Source organism: Leiobunum rupestre, chromosome 3, assembly GCF_980474605.1.
Source record: "Leiobunum rupestre chromosome 3, qqLeiRupe1.1.hap1, whole genome shotgun sequence".
NCBI classification, from domain to species: Eukaryota; Metazoa; Arthropoda; class Arachnida; order Opiliones; family Sclerosomatidae; genus Leiobunum; species Leiobunum rupestre.
In genome coordinates, this window is record NC_143386.1 from 19,351,587 (window position 1) to 19,371,846 (window position 20,260).

The 20,260-nt window shown below is 33.0% G+C and overlaps 2 protein-coding genes across 2 annotated transcripts; one reads left to right on the forward strand and one right to left on the reverse strand.

The window, feature by feature from the left end:
• Window positions 1–219: 219 nt before the first annotated feature.
• On the forward strand, window positions 220–19,548 carry LOC149949758 (uncharacterized). The gene is made up of 6 exons (XM_090170248.1): window positions 220–275; window positions 372–458; window positions 537–704; window positions 780–843; window positions 19,229–19,403; window positions 19,468–19,548. The coding sequence occupies exons 2-5, from the start codon at window positions 422–424 to the stop codon at window positions 19,290–19,292; spliced, it is 333 nt and encodes a 110-aa protein (XP_090026374.1). The 5' UTR covers window positions 220–275; window positions 372–421; the 3' UTR covers window positions 19,293–19,403; window positions 19,468–19,548.
• LOC149949759 (uncharacterized) lies at window positions 14,439–15,450 on the reverse strand. Its single transcript, XM_090169056.1, has 6 exons — window positions 15,390–15,450; window positions 15,241–15,321; window positions 14,967–15,180; window positions 14,772–14,892; window positions 14,503–14,710; window positions 14,439–14,443 (listed from the first exon to the last, which is right to left on the reverse strand). Exons 1-6 carry the CDS (start codon window positions 15,448–15,450, stop codon window positions 14,439–14,441), a joined length of 690 nt encoding a protein of 229 aa, XP_090025182.1.
• Window positions 19,549–20,260: the final 712 nt, after the last annotated feature.

Below are 20,260 nucleotides of genomic sequence, written 5' to 3' on the forward strand. Positions count from 1 at the left end.
TTGAGTCTAGACATTTTTTTGCGTCTGTCTGGGATCAATGATGGGCACTTTTCTTAAACAACCGCTCTGCTCACGATCTATTCACGTTCGCGAAAAACGGATACAACGGGGAATTCATTTCTTAATGCCGCGTTGTTCCACATGGACAACTCTTCTCAATCTTTAGACCTTAACACGGAACCTTCATGGGATCCCGAAGACACTCAGATACTTTGAGTACAATAATAGGAAGTTCGAGGAGTCGCAGAAGAAAGCCAAGCACAGTAAACCTGCGGGTAATATTAAGTTTTCTTCGTTTTCATGATGAAAGTTTAAATAATAAATTACATTGATATAAAATATTAACTTGCTTTTTATCATGGAAAGTTCAGGTTCATATACAGAAGCCGAATCTAAAGAGGTGACAAATCGACAAATTCAAATGGTCAAACTCCAAGAGGAAAACCGCTCACTAAAACGTTATATTTAAATACCGCATTTACCAACAGAAATATACATGTATGATCTTTATTGGAAATTCGTGACTTTATTTGCAGAACAAATCGTGCAAAAAGACGGCCTGATTTCAAAAAAAGACGAAGAGTTGTTGGACGCAAAGACCCTCAACCAAAACCTTCAGTATAAATTAAAAACACTGAAGCTTCAGCTTGATACAGCTACTAAAGCGCTGTACGCTGTATCGCTGCATTTCCCAAAGAAACGAGGTGAACGATGGAATATTAATCGAAATTATTTATATTTTACTAATTTGAATCTGCGGTACTTTATACTCATTTTAGGATTCGGCGCCGAGTGTTATTGTTCTTCTAAGTGCCATAAGGTTAAAGACCCAGAATACGAGAAGTAATATTTTATTTTTGGCCTATTTTAAATCTCGATGAATAATAAAGATTAAAAAACCCCTAAAAATTTTGTTTTCAACCAATATATGTTTTTTAGACCTATTTTCGACCATATCGGTGAAGGGTTCTTTAATCAAGTAACACCTGAAATATTTAATATCTGAGTAGATTATTTAAACAAATGACCTTGAAGGTAAAACACGATCATCTATTTTCTCTCTCGGGGCTAAAGACGATAAAACGGTGTCATACGATTTCAAGTCAAGAGGGGGGAGGGGTATTAACCAATGGGAAAAAAGGCAGTTCGCGCCTTCGATTTTGATGTTTACAGAACGAATTTCATTTTAGGTACCAACACGGTTTTTTTTCGGGGGATATAAATGTCGTTAATGGTAAATCGGCATGGGTGAAATAGTGTAACAATTAAACTGGCTCAGAACAAAACCTGTTTTTTTCGGGAAATCGGCCTGTCGGCGTATCAGGGATATTTTTTTGAAGGGGGAAATTGACGCTACTCTATTTTTCTCTCATTTTTGAGACTTGAAAGCACAACTTCCCGAACTCTCTTATCGCTCATTATTTTTTAGGGATGCCATTGGCTCAACTCTCTTTTCGCTCATTTTGAAGACACGCAATTGGCTCCAGGGCCGGCGTTGGAGGGGGTAAGCGGGGCAGAAGTACCCCTTCTCCGAGCCCAGAAAGGGCGACCGCCAGCCCATATGTTTAATTAAAAAAGCAAATTTTAGTTGTAGAATCGTCTCCTTCACAAACGTTGATTTTTTTGTTGAACACCAAACCAATTCCCCCCCCCCGCCGAAATTTTACTCATATCCCCCCAAAAGGCGACTAAACATTAGGCGGCGTTATCTCGAAATTCTCGCAAAAATCATGTATACAGACTACTGACATTGTTAGTAGAACAGGTATATTGGTCATAAGTAAAGGAAAAATATATAAATTCGCCATTTCATCATATCTAAGTTCTAAATTATACAAGATATATTTGGCCCAAATGACAACCCTGGCGACGCCCCTGTCCCCTTAACGAAATCTTTCTGGCTACGGGCCTGGAAATATACTGTTAAGAGTTCCATAATTAATTATCTATGATATTTTCTAAAGAAAGTCGTGTATCACATATGATGAAAATAATTCTATAATTTTAACTTTTAAAATTAACGGTGAAAATATTTCAAATCGACGGTTATAGAATAAAATATATTTTATTGTGAAAAAGTCGATTCCAAATATTTTCACCGTTAGTATACAAAAGCAAAAACGCCTTCTAGAATAATTATTAAGACTAGTACAAATGAAACCCTTGGTAAAATTTACAAATGTATGTTGCATTTCTGCCTAACCGACTTTCCAGTTATTACTAATTTACAGGAATACTCTGTAAAATTTCAGCATTGTTAGATACTGTAGAAATCCTCTGTAGAAACTACAGAACTTCAATAATTTTAACTATTATGAGTAAAAATAACAAACCCCTTGGTAAATTTTACAAACGTAAGCTGCATTTCTGCCAAACCAACTTTTCTGTTTTTACTAATTTACAGAAATATTCCGTGAAAGTTCAGCACAGTTAGAAACTGTAAAAATTTTCTGTAAAAACTACAGATTTTTATCTCAGTGTAGAGTAATATAGGACGTGACGTTTTTGTTTAAAGGACCTTGCCATTTTTAACCGAATGGTTTTTGGGTGGATGGATATATTGGTTCAAATTTTTATTTGATAAGCTAACCAAATTGACGTTTATTTCTTAATACATGATTAACCCGGTCTTCTTACTGTATAAAATACACAGTACTATCATATAATCGAACGTGTTTCATTCTGTTGTATGGGAGAGAAATCACTTGGTACATAAGCTATAGAACAATTAACTGACTTCTTAGTATAAATAAACTTTAAAGTTATATTGATATGTCCTCTAAGTACCGATTTAGCCTAAAAGTGTGTTTATCTGTCCTCTTAGTAACGATATAGCCTAAAAGTGTAGTTAATCTGTTCTCTCAGTAAAAATATTGCTAAAAGTGATGCGGAGACGATGGGAGTTGAGAGACGCTGAACGAAATGTTCCAGAGAGGGAGGGGTTGATCCGCCTAATAATTCAAAATATGATGACATATGTTAACTTTTAATAAATGTGTAAGTTCGAAATTTTATTTTCAAATTTAATTCACGTGGTAATTACCTCTGTCCTTTAAGTACCTATAAACAAATAATATATGCAATGAGCTTAAGATAGGAACACGCAGTTTAGTTCTTTGTCTTCTAAGTATCGATAAACATTAATCATATCAGGATAGGTTCGTAAACTTTTGACTTGCTTTGAAAAATAAAAAAATATCCTAGGATAGGTATGTGAACTTTTGGCTCCCCTAGCTCCCCTTGCACTCCCCTACTACTGTCAGGCAATACTTAATTTGCGCTCAACGACCGTTTTGCTTCGATTTAACTTAGACACGGCTCATTTAAAGCTCACTCCGATTTTTTCTTGCTTAATTGAACATTTGATAATTTATTAAAGCTGTGACATCTAAATTCAAATGGTATTGCTAAAAAGCAACTTTAGTCTCAAATTAAAATCTTTTATAAATGAAACAGAAGAATTTCAGAAGTCAGTAAGAGCTTTCGCAATTCAGAATATGCGTAGATTAAGGGAATTTTAATAAGATACTGAAGAATAATGTATTTAATAAATGTAAATACAGTGAAGGAAGTTGAAAATTTTTAAAGAAAAGATGTTTTATACATCAGATAATAAATATCCAAAATATTTATGGTATTGGCATATTTCTATCATTAGGATAAGAAAAGAAAAGACGATCCCAAATAGATAAATGCACAAAACTCCAAGGACGTCTGTGAAACAAATAGCGGTCAGTTGGCGATCAGTGAATGTCTGTAAGCATTGAGAATAAGAGTAACAGCTCGTCATGATATCGTGCGTTATTTTTCCACTGTCTACCCAGAAATTTGTGCTGTTGGGAATAGAAACCGTAAACACAAATTTATAGTGTAATAGGATAATATAAATAAGAATTTGAGGTATAAAATAGCCGATCAAAATTAAAAACAATCATATTCTGTGTGTACACTGAACTGAACTGTCATTGTAACACCAATTAGTATTTTTTGTGTACATTAGACTGCTAATGGTGTATCATACTCACTAAATAGAGAACCTATGCAGTGTTTCTGTTGATAGAGATCTGCTGAACGCTAATGACATTGGATGAAGAAATGATTTAATCTCTGACAAATGAAACCCACAATCTTTCTTCTTCAAAAATCTTTCAGCCAACAAACTTAATGCGTGCGAGTAGTCCAAAATTGCAGCCACATTTCGGTTATATAAAATATTGTCCATGTATATTGTATTGTTTTCATCAGTATCCAAGTATGTTACTATTGATGTTGAGTTGTTGGACTGGATTTGGTTGTATATATGACGACCAGCCTCTGTTTTACTTTCCTATAAATGGTAAATGTTCAAATTTTTAAAAATTAACAAATCTGCGTTTTTTTTTTCGTTTTGCAATTTATCCAATAAAACAGATAAAACAGAAATAATTTTTAAAGGGTCACGTGAGGTTTACTAAGGTCAAATTTAAGGAACTCAAATGCATACAAAAAATTTACTTTTTGCTGTTTTATTTGAACTGAGAATTTTATTATCAGTGACTAATAACCTTTAATTACTTAACAATAGTTAAAGGACATCATTGAATGGCTATTTTAAATAAATTATTTTTTGAGACGTTATTGCTTTAGCTGACGTCGCTTTTCCTCAAGAGACGTCCTGTTTCAAAAGACTTAAATTATAAAGTAACCGATATGGCCATGATATTGCCTTAAATGTTTAACAAATTTAAACCGGTAATCAACCTTGGTATATACATACTTTTGGTTGAAATAAGTATAATTATGCTTAATAACCAAATTTCGAAGTAAAGCAAACCATTACATTTAGCAATTTATACTCAGTTATCTTTTAAACTGAAGTGTCTGCTTACCTGGTTTTAAAATATCTAGACCATTAAAATAAATAAATTAAAATAATATACCGTAATTATATTTACTAACATAAAAATAAGGTATTACTTATTTAGAATGTTAGCCTATGATCTAATAAGCCCCAATGAGAGCGTGGAAAGATACACGATTTTCGTGAATACAATAGCAGGATTGGGAGATTGAGAAAAATCTGAAAACTATTTAGGTCAAAAAATTTAATATTAAGAGAAACAATCGACGAACATTTAATTTGGAAAAATATACCTTTAAGATCGATAACTGGTTTGTCCCTTCGAGTAAAATCGGAATAACATCCGGAAATTTTAGGAAATCCTCAAGTTGGGAAATAAAGTCTTCAGGTTTAGATTTTAGAATGAACGATAAAAGCGTTCCTGAGAATATCCAGCACATCAGGGTGGAGTAAATTATCCAAAAGGAAAATAGCACATTTTGACTGCACATGTTAGAGAAGCAATAAAAAGCTGGAAAGGGAAATTGTCAACGTGCTAAAAAAATCGAACAAAACATTGTCTCACATTTTAAAGTCAGTGAACTCCAGAAACGTAGAAATGACAATCCTGCTATTTCTAATATATCGTGCTTTAAATTAATTTTTAAATCAACCATACAGTTGAATATAGCTAATAATAAAAACAAGAAAAGTATTGCAAACCATACCTGAAAAATATTTAAATTTTATTAGGCTTTCCACTAAATGTGTTTAAAATATTCAAGAAAAGAACATTAACACTTTTCGACTCAAAAAGTTGAAAATTAATTTTATCAAAATTTTATTAAAATTTTTTAAAAGGAAACTTTTATTATTACATAACTTAAAATAACCAATTTAAAAAATAATATTGATTTCGAATAAATGCATACCCCTTTGGATACATTGGTCGAAATAAAGACTTGTTACCCAACCAGGATGTGGAGTGGTTGATAAAATAATATTAAACTTCTAATGCAGTTATTAAAAAGGTTCAGCCAGCACTTAAAACAATAAATAAATAGTAGAGTGTGGATTGTACGCAATAAATCTGCGTCTTAACTCTTATTAGTGTACCTAACAGGTTTTCAAGGACTTTATGAACCTCTCCAATATCACTTAATTTTTTGTATTTCGTTTACAGTCATTAAATCATTTAAAATTCTTTGTTGTAATGAATTGTGAAATTAACTAATGTGGTCGCCTTTATCTTCCGGATCTGTACAAAACGTCCAGTTTATAACTATATAATATAAAAAGTGGTGGACTTGTCCGAATTAAAGACCGAGAACAGGGCGAATTTCTAAACCTATAATCATGTACACTATCTTTTGACGAGTGACAGCTTAACTGACATCTATGACAAATTGATTGACATCTCTGACAGCTTGTGTGACCGCTTGGACTATTCTGGATATTGTACAATTCAAAAACAGTCTGAGCCGTCGGTCAAGCTGTCCAAGCTGTCACTCCTCAAGAAATCAACAAGTTCAGATATGTGATGGTCAAAATTCGCGCACAAGAAAATGGAATCTCTGTTCTCGGCACAATTTGTTTAATAAAAATAATATTATTTTAATTGATAAAACTAATAAAAGTCATAAACGTTTTCGCATTTTTAACAAAATCTGTAATAGGTAACAGGTTTAAATTTGGTCATTTTAACCGAATTCAATTGTAAATTTTTAAGAATGCTCTACAACGTTCTTATTGAAGGTTCTCGCCAATCGTTTACTGGTCAAAACAAATTGGCAACGTCATACTGAAAAATTAAAAAAGTTGCCTGTTATAGATTTCAGAAAAATGAGATATCAGAACAAAATTAGATATTTAATATTTGCTTCTAAAAAACCTCAAAGAAATAACTATTTCAAAGGTAGCATTTTTGGTTTTAAAAATATGACGTTTTAGGCTTTGTCTAAAAACACCTCATCGAAATTTCTATTGAAAAAGTGTGCAGTTTTTGGTTATGAAAAAATGCCGTTTAAGGCAATTTTTTTGGTAAACTTCGACATAAAATACTTTTTTGTCATCAGTGAAAGGAAATGTGAGGATTTACTCACGGCAAAATGAAAGATTTTCAGAAATGGGAAAAGATTCTCCATTTCTTTTTGGCTTCCTACCAAAATTGCTCCGACATCGGAATAAATAGGATTGGTGAAACGAACTACTTTAAATCTCTCTGGAGTTATTATGAATGGGCCCAATGCCACCATGACCTCCTAAACAACATTTTACTTTAAACACGTTACAATAAAAGGAATCTAATTTTCTTATTCTATGAATGTTTCTTCAGTCAAAAGCCATACCCTACAAGCTGCGAGGTGGGGTTGTGGAGCGGTAAGCACTTTCGACTCGCAGCAAGAGGAGCCAGGTACGATCCCATATTGTGGCACTGTTCGAAAACTCAAAACATTTCCTTCTGCGTTGAGTTTTCAAGTTCACCCCCCACTGGTTAAAGGGGTTTTCAAGTTTCAAGTTGTTTATTGTTATTTCTTTCCAAATATAAAAATTTCAACCAAGCTCTTTGGTTTACCCTTCCACAAAAACTTCTTGAGGTAAAAGGTAATAGTTAGTGTAGGCACGAAGGGCTTGCCACCAACCTCCTTCGAATTGAAACCAGGTGACCAGAATTATTGGCTTTAAAAGTAACTTGATGACTTAGGCCTAAGGTGGTGCCTTGGGTATTAGCACAGCTGATTATTACAGTCCATAGTGAAAAATGTAATCAATGTAAGACCAGTGCAATCAAATTTCGGTATAATTCCTTTAATTATGATTCACTTATTTTAATTAGACAAAATGATATCCAGGTGATAGGTTTATTTTGTATTTTTCTTATTTATTAACATTTTACTGTATACTTAATTTTTATTCATTTATAACAATTGCATTCATCAGTCCAGATCTATCTCGACTGCTGTGACGGTCAAATCATTAGTTTCCCACCTGATGTGGGTAGCCAAATTTCATGTGGAATCTTCAATGGGGGGATATTTTAATTTTTATGACTCTAAAACTTAGATTAGTTAAGAAAGTTGGAAATTGTCCCAGCCAGATTTAAGCCTTTTTAAGAAAATTCTGGAGCGTAGTTCGAAAGCTTGCTTATGGACAGGTTTTGCTATCCCCCCCCCAGTTATCTTCTGAAGTCTGGGCCCCGACCAAACAACGCCGGTTCCTCTGAAATTCGCCGACCCTTCTAGTACCAGTTTTGTTTCTTTTAACCTTTTTCTTTGTGCAAACGCTAATGATTAGAACTATTTGTAAATAAAACTATTTTTGTATCTCCTCCCTCGTCGACACGATATTTTTTATATCGCCGCTAAAAACCTGGAACGTACAGACCCTGGTACTGAACCTTTTCCCGTAAATTATTTTAGTTCGACTAAAGTCCATTCTTCAGATTTATAAGGGCTCTCCCATCTCCCGAATTAAAAGATTTAAAAGTCGCTTGATGACTTAGGCCCAAGATGATTCCTTGGGTATTAGCCTAGCTGATTATTATTTAAGGTGGGAAAATCTTCAAAGAAAACAAATAACAAAACTAAAAAATAGAACCTATTGAAGCTCGTTGAAAATTTGTTTATTTCATTGAACTTAAAAAGCGTACAGAGTAAGACGTTTGCTAGATCAACGAATTTCATTTTTCGCCAAAAGCAGCGCTGAAGAATTACATTTGAGTGAAAAACAATAAGAGGCTTGATTCTACCACATTTTGAAAAACTCCGATTTTTGGACCTTACCACGGTCGTTACTCCGAGCAAGTGTACCAAGGCAAAATATTTTTCCAAGAAGATACTGGTTATAACGCCACTGCCTAAGTTAGAGCTAAAACTAATATTGTAGTATACCGTAGTGTTGCTCTGAATTATGAAGGAAATGGGGAACATCTCAACGCAAACCGAATTGACAACCTTATTGGGTGTTTATTGATCATTTTAAATGTCCTCTCACCAATACTACCTCAACTTTTCCAAATGTTAAAAAATATTTTAAAGTTACATTTCGAAATGTCGCGTAGTTTTCGATACATCCATTTTAAGTGAGGAATGAATTTTTTTTAAAAAACTATAAAAAAATATCTTCGGATGTGAAATAACTTAACTTAATTCGAATTTACATGGTTCTTTTGCTGATAGACCTTCTTAAATAGATGGACAAAAGTTGAAAGTGAATATTCATCATCGAATGAAAATGGTTATCTAAACTTCATTTGAAGTTTAAAATTTTTCAGTTATACGAATCGTTCGGGAATCTGTAACGCTCTTGGAAAATCAGTGCTATAATTTCAAATTGCTGTAGTTTAAAGAATAAATCAGATTTTACTTGTACATCAAATATTTCTATTGTGAGAGAGCGATGAGGCTTATTCCACGACCAATGGTCACAGGCTGTTAACTCTTCCCCCTTTAAATTTGTTTTAAGTTCGTTCTTGCTTTTTTTTGCCGATTTCCAAAATATTTTTGGCATCCAATGAATAGTTTGAGATACTAGAAATTGAAATACTGCAAAAAAATGACAAATATGGCATTGACCCCTGAAAAAGGCCAGTAAATATCTAAATGAAACTAACCTTGATTGAAAGACATGTTCCTGCGCGTTTCATAAATAATTTCAGAAATTCTGTGCATTTAACCCTTGACCTCTTTATTGTAGGTTATATAAGGGGTTATATAAATTATTATGTTTCTCGAGAACTAAAAATATTATTACTACTAAAAATATTATATTGGAATTTAGCATTATCTGCTGAAATACATCCCGGGAATTCGAAATAAATAATTAAATTAATATAAGAATCTAGGTTAAGAGCAAATGTCTAAGTTTAAAGATTATAACCTACATAAAAAAAGATAACTGTCAAAGGTACAAAATCAATAAAAATTATTATTGGAAAGCGCAGGAAAATGTCTTTCAATGAAGGTTTGTTTCATCAAAATTGGGAAATAATTAATAAAGATATTTACTAGCCTATTACACGGGTGAAGACCAATTTTTCAATTTATCAATGTCTATTATCTCAAAAAATATTCATCGTTTGCCAACAATATTTTGGAAATCGGCTTTTCGCCAAAACGAGCCAAAAGAACTTATTTTAAATGAAATCTGAGGGAGTAGGGTTGACAACCTGTGATCATAAGCGTGAAATGAAATTACAAAAATCATAAAATGGGGCAAAGTTTCATAAGTATAAAGAAAATATATCTATCGTATTACTCGTTGTAATTAGTGGGAAGCTGTTGAGTAGAAGGAGTCGTCAAATGGTGTGGGCGAGAAAGATTTGTTGGGAAAGGAGTTACCCAATCAAACTCCTTTCATGGGGTAGGGTTAAGGTCGAAATTACGGTCTTTTGTTCAATTGTGACAAACCAACCGCAACTAACCTATCAGCAGCTGGTAATTGAATTCGACCCATTGATCAATTTCCCCGCCATTTGCGTTGAAAACATTTAACGGTTTACCATAGATTATCATTTACACATATAAAAAGTTGACAATTAAAAATTTCTCTTAACTAATATTGAATATTTCAATGAAAATGAATGTACATTAACTAGTGAGAAAGTGGTTAGAACCATGAGGTATCCTTTCTTACATTTCTCTGAACCCTCCCAATCATGCCGCCAAAAGAGCCATCCGGTAATTTGTTTCCCCATCCTCCTTCGCAGCTCTCTATGTATTTGAACCTGTTAAATTCAAAGTTTTAGAAGAATAAAATGCTTGACATATTGCTAAGATTAAATAACTGCAAATGACAAATTATTTCTATATTTATGCTTTATAAGTGATTAAGTAATAATTTTTGATGTGTCTTCGAAAAGAAAAATCAACAAAAGTTTTTTAAAAGGCTGAAACAATTTTAGAAATAACCGTAATATATATCAATTTTAAACGACTGAATTTCGAAAATATACACTAAGATTGTATAAATTCAATCGTTAATTTTTTTGTTATTGGTAGAATTTTACATGAAAACGTTTCATCACTGAGAATTTTAAATTTTAAGTGTTTGATCTACCTATAAAGTTTGCTTAAATCTAGCTTGACTTGTACCTTATTTTCATAAATTTCTCTAAAACATCCATTAGTTCTGCAACTGGTCCAAATATGTCCATGATTTCTCCATTAGAGTTCTTCTTATAATTTATCCAAGGCCACCACTGGAATAAGCAGTCACTGATATAAGGGTCTCATTTTAAAATCAATTATGGATGTAGATTTGATGTAGATTTTTTATTAACCAAAATAAAATTAAAACGAACTTTAAATAATTAAAAAAATTATTTAACTAATTTAACCGTAAGATTATTTGACACGACATGACAGGAAAAAATTATTAACAATCAAGTGTTTAAATTCTGATCGATAAATAAGTAAAGTTTGTGATTAAATTAATTTAATAGAACCTTACCCGTTTGAACCTTTTACTATAGATTTACACTCTAAGAAAATGGGGTGTACGAAAAGTGTAGAAAAGGTGTTTTTTCCAAACGCGCCTTATTTACACCTTTTAAAATCCGGAATATTTTTTGTGTTATAAGAATAACTCAGAATATACACCTTTCTAAAATACAAGGGTTAAAAAAGGTGTTTTTCTTTCGAGCACGCCTTTTTTAAACCTTTTAAAACCCCAATATACATTTTTACATATGATTATTTAATTAAATAAAAATTATCTCAGTTTTGAAATTCAATTCTAAGTAAATCTAAAAAAATTATTTTGTTAAAAATTAAAATATAGACAGTTTCGTATTCTACAGTATTTGATTACATTAATATAATTAATATAATTAATTATATATATTCTATATATCTATTCAAAAGATGGGTCTGAGGTTGCTGCTGTAAATAATTTTAATAATTTTATGGAATTAAAACAAATTTAACAAAATATATTAATATTAATAAATGAATTTTATAAGTATTTGATTTTAAATAATAAGTTTTAATGTGTGAAATATTTTTAAAACGTTTTTGTTATTCTAAATGATAGATGGCACTAAAGTAAAAACCAAATTATTTCATCTTGAATCCTCCTAGATTTCATTACCACTACACGAACGGACCACGCGCAAACGGAGCACGTGTCTTTGTTTACATTTCTATGGGTTTTTTTTATCTCGGCGCACCTTATACAGGAGCGTCTCATTCCAATCCGCTAATTAAACTTTAAAATGTATTTCCAAATTCCCACAGTGTATTGTATAGTAGCGATCACCGCACTTTATAAATCGAACAATCGTAAACAAGCATTAAAGATTACATTTGGTTCCGAGCCTAGGCTAGCTGATCCATAATATTATGGCTAGTGGCATGATGGTGAGTGAACTGTATTAAATTCCACTATAGTTACAAAACTAAATACTTAATCTTAAACAATTGTTTATCAAATGTATATATAGATGTCCGAATTATGGCACCTTAGAATGTGAAGAGAATTTCACATGCTCACCAGCCAAGAAGGCTTGGTTTATTAAACAACGAATGTTTGCATATATATTGAATGGCTTTGCAAACTACTTTATAAATAACTTCAATTGGTTTTTTTGGTACATTGGAAATTGTGTGTTTAGATATTCATAATTCGTAAGAAGTTTTAACTTACTTTTAAGTCTACGAAACATTGACTGGAATGTGTATGTATTCATTAAATTAGTTGGCCTTTTAAGCCTGGTTGACACTGAAGTAATTTACTGTTTTCTGTGAAAGCACTGCGGAATGCATAGTCGAAACAAGAAAATTTTAAAAACACAGAAATTAACTGTGGTGTGAATCAGGCTTAATACAATTATCAATTAGATTTATTATTTAAAAATAGCCTAAATTAAATTGGTTTGGATAACCAAGAGAAATCTGCGAGTATTAAGTGTATTGGGATTTACCCATAGTTGAGCTACATTGGCTTACGCAGATGGTACCAATGTTGAAAATTGGAGTCGCGATTGCCTTAAATTCAAGCTTAATTTCAAAGCCCAAATTTGTAATAGTGCTGTAGTTGATTTTAATAAAATTAATACATAGAATATTAACTAGATTAGTATATTTGTTTAACCTTCCAGAATATTTATAATATAGTTCTTAAATGTAACCTTTAAAAGTAGGTTTCAACTTTTAGGTAAATTTCTTATCAATATTCAATAAAACACCAGTGATGGATGAGTAAAGAGTTAGAAAGGAACCATAACTTCCCTACCATTGATTTAAAAATATTTAAAATCAAAGCGCGAAAGAATCTTCAGTTACCACCCCAGAAAGGTTCACTGTGATTTTAAATTAAAAATATATTCTAAAAATAACCACAAATTTGTCTTTAATGATTTGTGACTTTATTTTCACAATTAGAATTGTTTTTTTTTTATTTGTCCTTGTAAAACTATTTTTCATTTATAGTTTACAATTCAAAATTCAATAATGTTGTATTAAAGCTAATGAATAATCATTGTATCAAATGAGGATAATTAGATATAAATAAATTCAAAAACGAGCGAGCGGTAAGAAGTATTTTTAAATTATTATTAAATTCTTACTAAAATAACATATTGAGAACTCATGGTTTAAAGCATGTAGTTGTGCTAATAAAATTCGTCCCCCCCCCCGCATGAGGAAAGATTCGAAACGTATTATCTACAGATTTCAAACAATTGAACCCAATTGACTGCATTTACATTGGTGAGCTGACGATTAAGATCATTAGGTTCGTTAACTCATGGCCGCTGATCTGTCTAAACGGGAAGATACGAAGCTATTTTGGATAGAGTAATGGCAGTGCGACGTCGCACTACGTCACCCATGCTTTTTCCTATTCATAAAAAATTCGCGCCCACAATGGTGGCCATGCCCAAAGCTACGGAGTGCTACTACTCTATAGCTTAACCAAGAATGTATTTATTTTTACTCAGGGAGAATGAATATGTCGAGATTATTTTTAGCGTTTCTCTAATTCCACCCGTTGCCCCCCCCCGGTATGCTCCTCCGCTTTAATAAAATCAAATAATATTGCAATCTCATTGGTTCTTAAAAATTACGTTTTTCGACGCGATTAACGGTGCATCGAGGACGCAAAAAATAAGTACGCCTCCTCCCCCCCCCCCCTTAGCGTGACGGGGTTAGGGGTTCAACGTGTCCGTCGATAGTCTCGACATATTCATTCTCCCTGAGTAAAAATAAATACATTCTTGGCTTAACGAACGGCGAGAACTTAAAGGGTCTACTTCATAAATTGTACCTCGCACCCTAAATCCTAAAATTTGCGTAAATCATTTTTCGGTCTGAAATTGCAGAAGTACATTACAATAGAGTAGTATCAGAAGAGAAAACCATAGACATGATATCCAGGCTTAAGGACTGGTAACATAGTCAGTTATTTTGACTTTGTTTTTTTTTCGCGAAGGCAACCATTCTGGGGCAAATTTCGCCTACAATGAACGGGCGTAAACATCGGCGGTAAATAAGGAAACACGAAAAAAATTATTAAGTATGTTCAAATAAAGAACTTAATTAGATTTGTTATTTACAATAGTTTGACACCCCCCCTAATTTTTTTGGCGGTCACTGACTCTTTCATAGAAGTCGCTTTTTTATTATTCTGGAAAATGCCATATATTAAAACATATTTAACTGCTTAAATTTCTATTATCATCTTACTGTCGTGGTAGGGTACTATTTTCAAGGGTCGCCTCCTCCTTGTAATTAGGGGCCCGACACTGATGGCTGGAGGGCTGGGACTGTCCAAGCCACCGAGCTCCCAATACTTTTCGGGCGTTTTCGGTGTTTTAAGTGGATGGCGAGCTCGGTGCTTGGACACTCTGTTCATAGCCGCTACTCTCTGGTCAAGCGGCAAATCTTCGTAATACTGTTTAAAGAAATAAAATAGATCAGTAAATAAAAATCGCTGTGACTGAACTATACTATACTTTTTCGCAATCTTCGCACGCTTGACCAGGGAGAGCAGCTTTTGCCTTCTTTGTCCGTGGCGCCGGTTCCTTGTATTTGAACGTTGACTCCGAATTGACTTTTTCCTTCTTCGACGGGCATCTATGTTCATATTAATATCATAAATAAATTTATTTATTTCAAGTAATTCATGAATTCATAGCCCTAAAACATACCGATCGAAATCAGATACGTTTGTTTTCCATGCTGGTATTTTATAGTTGGCGGTTGGTTTGAACCCACATGGAACGGATGACGCCACTCCCCAAAATTTAATTGGGGTTCGGGAGCGTACGGTAGACTCCGTTTGTTTGGTTTTTTCTGGAGTCACGGCGGAGAACGGTTTTGTGACCGCGTCTTGCTCTCTAGTAAAGTCCGTTTCCTCTCCATCTGCAAAAGTCGAAAATTAGGAATTACATAATTAATAGATAATTTCTTTTCGTTTATTACTTTTTGTTTCTTTCAGCCGCTTCACTTCGGCCTCGGGAATAGCTATTTTCGAGAGCAGCTCTCGTTCACGGTCCTCTGAAACTGAAATAAGTACAAGAAGCTTTTTAAAAAACTACTCCTTAACTAATGTTCACAAACAATAATTTTACCTTTAACTTTGAATTTATGGTACTCCATAAAAATTGATAACTTTTCCGCTATGTCCGTCATTCTATTAGAGAGAGGATATTAGATATTGTTTTCTTTATGTAAACGAGCAAACATTTAAAAATATTTACCTCAAACGTTTTAACACGAGAGCAAAAATGTTGTGATTGTTGAAAATTGAAATATATGAAGTGAGGACAGGAAGGCTTACTTCCAAGTTTATATACCCTACCCCTACCATAAGTACCTACCCCGAAAAGGAACGGGCAGAATAATTTAAATTTTCCAGAGTCCAGAGCGAACCTTTGCACCTGTTGCAACAATTCTCGAGAATCTGTAAATGGGGAGGGGTGGGGAGCCCGATATATATATATGGATATAACTTAATTACTCCCGTCAAATTTCACTTCAAAAGAAAAGTAAATCAACGATAATAGTTACATACGAAAACATACACAATGAAAAAACATATTATATAAATAAAATATTTGTACATACAAGCATACGTACCCCCCTGTGCCCCCTGGCTACGCCACTGAAAACATACTAAGCGGAGTTAGTAATGAGATATCATATTTTCGGGTTACACCATACGTGTTGGCCAAGCTCTCCATTTTTCACTAATCTAATTTTAACTTTCTAAGACGTTGTTGGGTTCTTATGCACATTATACATTATCTTCCAAAGCCCCCCACCCCAAATTACTTTCGTTTTGTCAAAAATTACAGATAAGTAATTCTGCTATTTTAATTACTTCGAGGGAAATATTTAAGATATATCGAATCGCAGTTAGGTATTTACTAGCGCGTTCTAACTGCTACTCTCTTTAAAAGGAATAGGATTAATACAATGTTCTATGCGCTTTATTAACTAAATATCAAGTAAGGCAATTTTTTTAACAGATCGTTATAAGTAAAAATTATTTCCATGTATGATTACTACTTTCTGATTTACTTAAACCTAATTCGAAATATTAATTAACTTGAACTTAATATTAGGCATTATTGTAAGACATAGAAAAAGATTTAGTAAAGCCACTGGACATAATTTTTGCCTTGGCCAACTCGTTCACACCTGCAATTAATTCGATTCTAGTTTTTCCAACTTATCCCCCCCCCCCCCCCCCATGGGGAAGACCGATTTCAACATTGGTTGTCCGAGGTAGTTTTCCTTAAAGCGACTTAGGTTTGGCGAAACGGGCTTCTGCAGGTGTTACAGGGGGGGGGGGTAAAATCGCCTACCGATAACCCGCTCTTCGAAGCACCGCCGCACAGGCCTTAATACTATCCTAAAAAGACCATAATTTTCGGCGTAACTTTTGAATGTGTTAAAATGAGTTCTTTAAGACTTTTTACTTACGATAAATGTAAGCTTTTTTTTTAAAAAAGCTTACGTTATTACTGACGCATATACAATTTAAACATGAAAAAAGAGAAGCAAATTTTCGCGTTATTTGCAATTTTGACAATTGTGGTCGAACCTACAAGAAAGTGTTGTATTACCGACGACACATTTTAAAACAACAATGAAGCGGATGAACCTTTAATTGATGACCACATAATTAATAATGAAATTAGTGACCCAGACGAGGTGGACTTTCTTAACGATTTGGATCAAGATGAAAATGTTGCAGCAAATGCTAATAGTCGTCCTTTCGACTTAAAAAATGCAATATTATTGATATTGTTAAAATATAGTGAACAACATAAGTTGGCTCATTCAGTTATCCAAGAATTATCAAATGACTTACTAGATTTGTGCCAAAAACTATTAAGTGCCCAAGCGAAAAAAATATTTAACGGGGATGTTACATTAGACGCAGATACTCGAAAAGAAAATACGTTCAAGGATATTGATACGATGCAAGCGGTATTTGATAGCGTAAATTCGGTTCATAAAATGAAAAGAGCGTGTGTAACTGAACTCGGGATGGTAGAATCCACGCAAGTGACATTTGCGCAATCTGAAGATTCAGAAGAAAAGAGATATTTCCATTACGTTCCCTTGTTACGCACGGTGGCTAATCTCTATAAAGAGCAGGATGATTTTACATATCACGAAAACACCTCGGATGATTTTTCTGGACAATATGTCTCTCACTTTTTAAATGGGTCATTTTGTCAACAATTAGACAAAAGTAATCAAGGGAAATTAAATTTATCAGATATTAATTCACCAAAAACTCTATTTCTTCAAATATATTTTAATGAATTCGAAGTGGTGAACCCCTTAGGCTCCAAACGTGGACTCCATAAAGTAATGGGATGCTACTTATCTATTTTAAATAGAAAATATAAATATCGTTCCAAACTTGAAGACATTCACCTTATTTATTTGGCAAAGTCTAAGGATATTGATCACTACGGCTGTGCAGAATTTCTTCAACCACTTTTACACGAATTAAAAATATTGGCTAACGAGGGAGTTTTTATCGAATGTCTCAAAACTAACATAAAAGGTTACGTTGCTATAATTAGTGGAGATAATCTTGGTCAACATAAGGCAGGTGGGTTTGTAGCTTACTTCAGTGCCGGAAGAATATGCAGATTTTGTATGGCGGACAAATCTGAACTTGACGTTAAGAGGACTGAAAAAGATGTGACAATGCGAACGCTGAAGAGACACAATTATCATCTATCTTATGTAAAAAAAAATCCTAAAGAATCTAACTTGTACGGTGTTAAAAATGAAAGCCCTTTACTTCATTTAGAGTATTTCGATATTACACAACAACTATTACCCGATATTATGCACGATGTCCTAGAAGGGGTAGTTCCCTTTATTTTAAAAAAAAATTTAGCCAAATTAGTAAGTGAAGATAAAATTACTTTGGAAGAAATAAATAATATTATAGCAACTTTTCCCTTCGGTAGAATGGAAAAAAATAAACCTCAAACCCAGATTAGAAATGCAGTATGCGGCAATGGAAACCTGAAAGGATCGGCTTCGGAAATGTTTAGTTTATTTAGGCTTTTCCCAATAATGTTTCACTGGTATGTTGATGACGAATGTAACAATTTTAAAATTTACCAAATATTGCGAAATATCTGCGATATTCTTTTCGCTGATAAAATACCACTTCAAGAAATATTTTAATTAGAGAAATTAATTGAAGATTTTCTTGAAAATATTGTGCAAGAATACGGGCCTCAAAGTGTCACGCCTAAGTGCCACTATTTGATCCATTATCCTGATTTTATTAGAAAGTTCGGACCGCTGTTTCCCATTTCTTGCATGCGGTTTGAGGCAAAACATGCATTTTTTAAAACAATAGCGGTAAATAGCAAATATTTTAAAAACATTACAAAAACATTGTCAGTTAGACATCAAATGTTTGTAAGTTATAACTCTCTGTCCAGTAAAGTTAAGGGCATTCAAAACACCGGCAGTGGAAAATATATAGTGATCAAAGATTTTCCGCCGTCTTTACAGCAGTTAATGTTAAGAAAATTTCCTCTCCTTGAAAATGTTTTTGACGTATGATAATGTTTCATATTTGAAAAATGCACTGCTGGTGATGTTATCGAACACACCATTAGATGTATGGTTTTGTGAGATTAAGTATATTTTAGTTATAAAATCACAACTGTATATTTGCGGAACCATTTTGAAAACCAAAATATTTGATACTCGCTTACATTCCTTTGAAATTCAACCGGAATCTAGTCATTGGGCTTTTCTTAAAGCGGGAAATGAATTGCATTTCCATCTTTTAGATAAATATCCAATAAATGGAACACTATACATCTTTGGAATATTATTTCTAGAACTGTGGTCAATTTATTTCTAGCTTAGTCGTAAGATATGTTATGTATGTCTAATTGTTGAAAATCAATTTTAGCTTAACTTGGAATTTCAACGAATTTCCGATGTTAACGCAGACCAAAGGTTTCTGGAAATTTTGAAGAATAATTGGGAGAAGATCTGGGAATCTGCCCCAAAATCAGAAGCTAAGAATCTCAAAGTGGAAATAACGAACCATATTTCTTCCCAGACAGTGAAAAAAGAAAAGAAACGTATGCATTTTTATGACTGATTTTATGTTTATATTTAAGTTCTTTAATAATTTTTTCTATATAGGTGCAAAATATGCTGGAGGTTTAATGTTAATTCCAGCAATTTACAACGAAAATTACCAGAAAATGTTTTTTTTCTGATAAGGTAAAATTTTAATAAACGTTAATTATTTTAGTTATTTATTTATTTTATTTTCTTTTAAAGAACATTAAAAACATTCCGGTAGAGCCTGTGATTGTTTACAATGAACATGACATCCTACAATCTACCGAATTTAATATTTATGTCGATGCAGTGCCAGTTATTGTTTGCCACGATGTAATAACAGCTGTGGTGTCTTATTTCTGTTCTTATTGGGTTTTCCATTGTGCGTATCACCCGAAATTAAAAAAAAACACTGACGTTTATGGATTTTTTTGGGATTGAATTACAGTAAGCCTTGTAAGGCAGTGCAAGAGTTTATTCGGAAAATAACGTAAAATTGAGAAAAAAATAATAAAAGTCAACGTTTTCACTTTATTGTGGAATAAAAATTTTATATAACACTATACATCTTTGGAATATTATTTCTAGAACTGTGGTCAATTTATTTCTAGCTTAGTCGTAAGATATGTTATGTATGTCTAATTGTTGAAAATCAATTTTAGCTTAACTTGGAATTTCAACGAATTTCCGATGTTAACGCAGACCAAAGGTTTCTGGAAATTTTGAAGAATAATTGGGAGAAGATCTGGGAATCTGCCCCAAAATCAGAAGCTAAGAATCTCAAAGTGGAAATAACGAACCATATTTCTTCCCAGACAGTGAAAAAAGAAAAGAAACGTATGCATTTTTATGACTGATTTTATGTTTATAT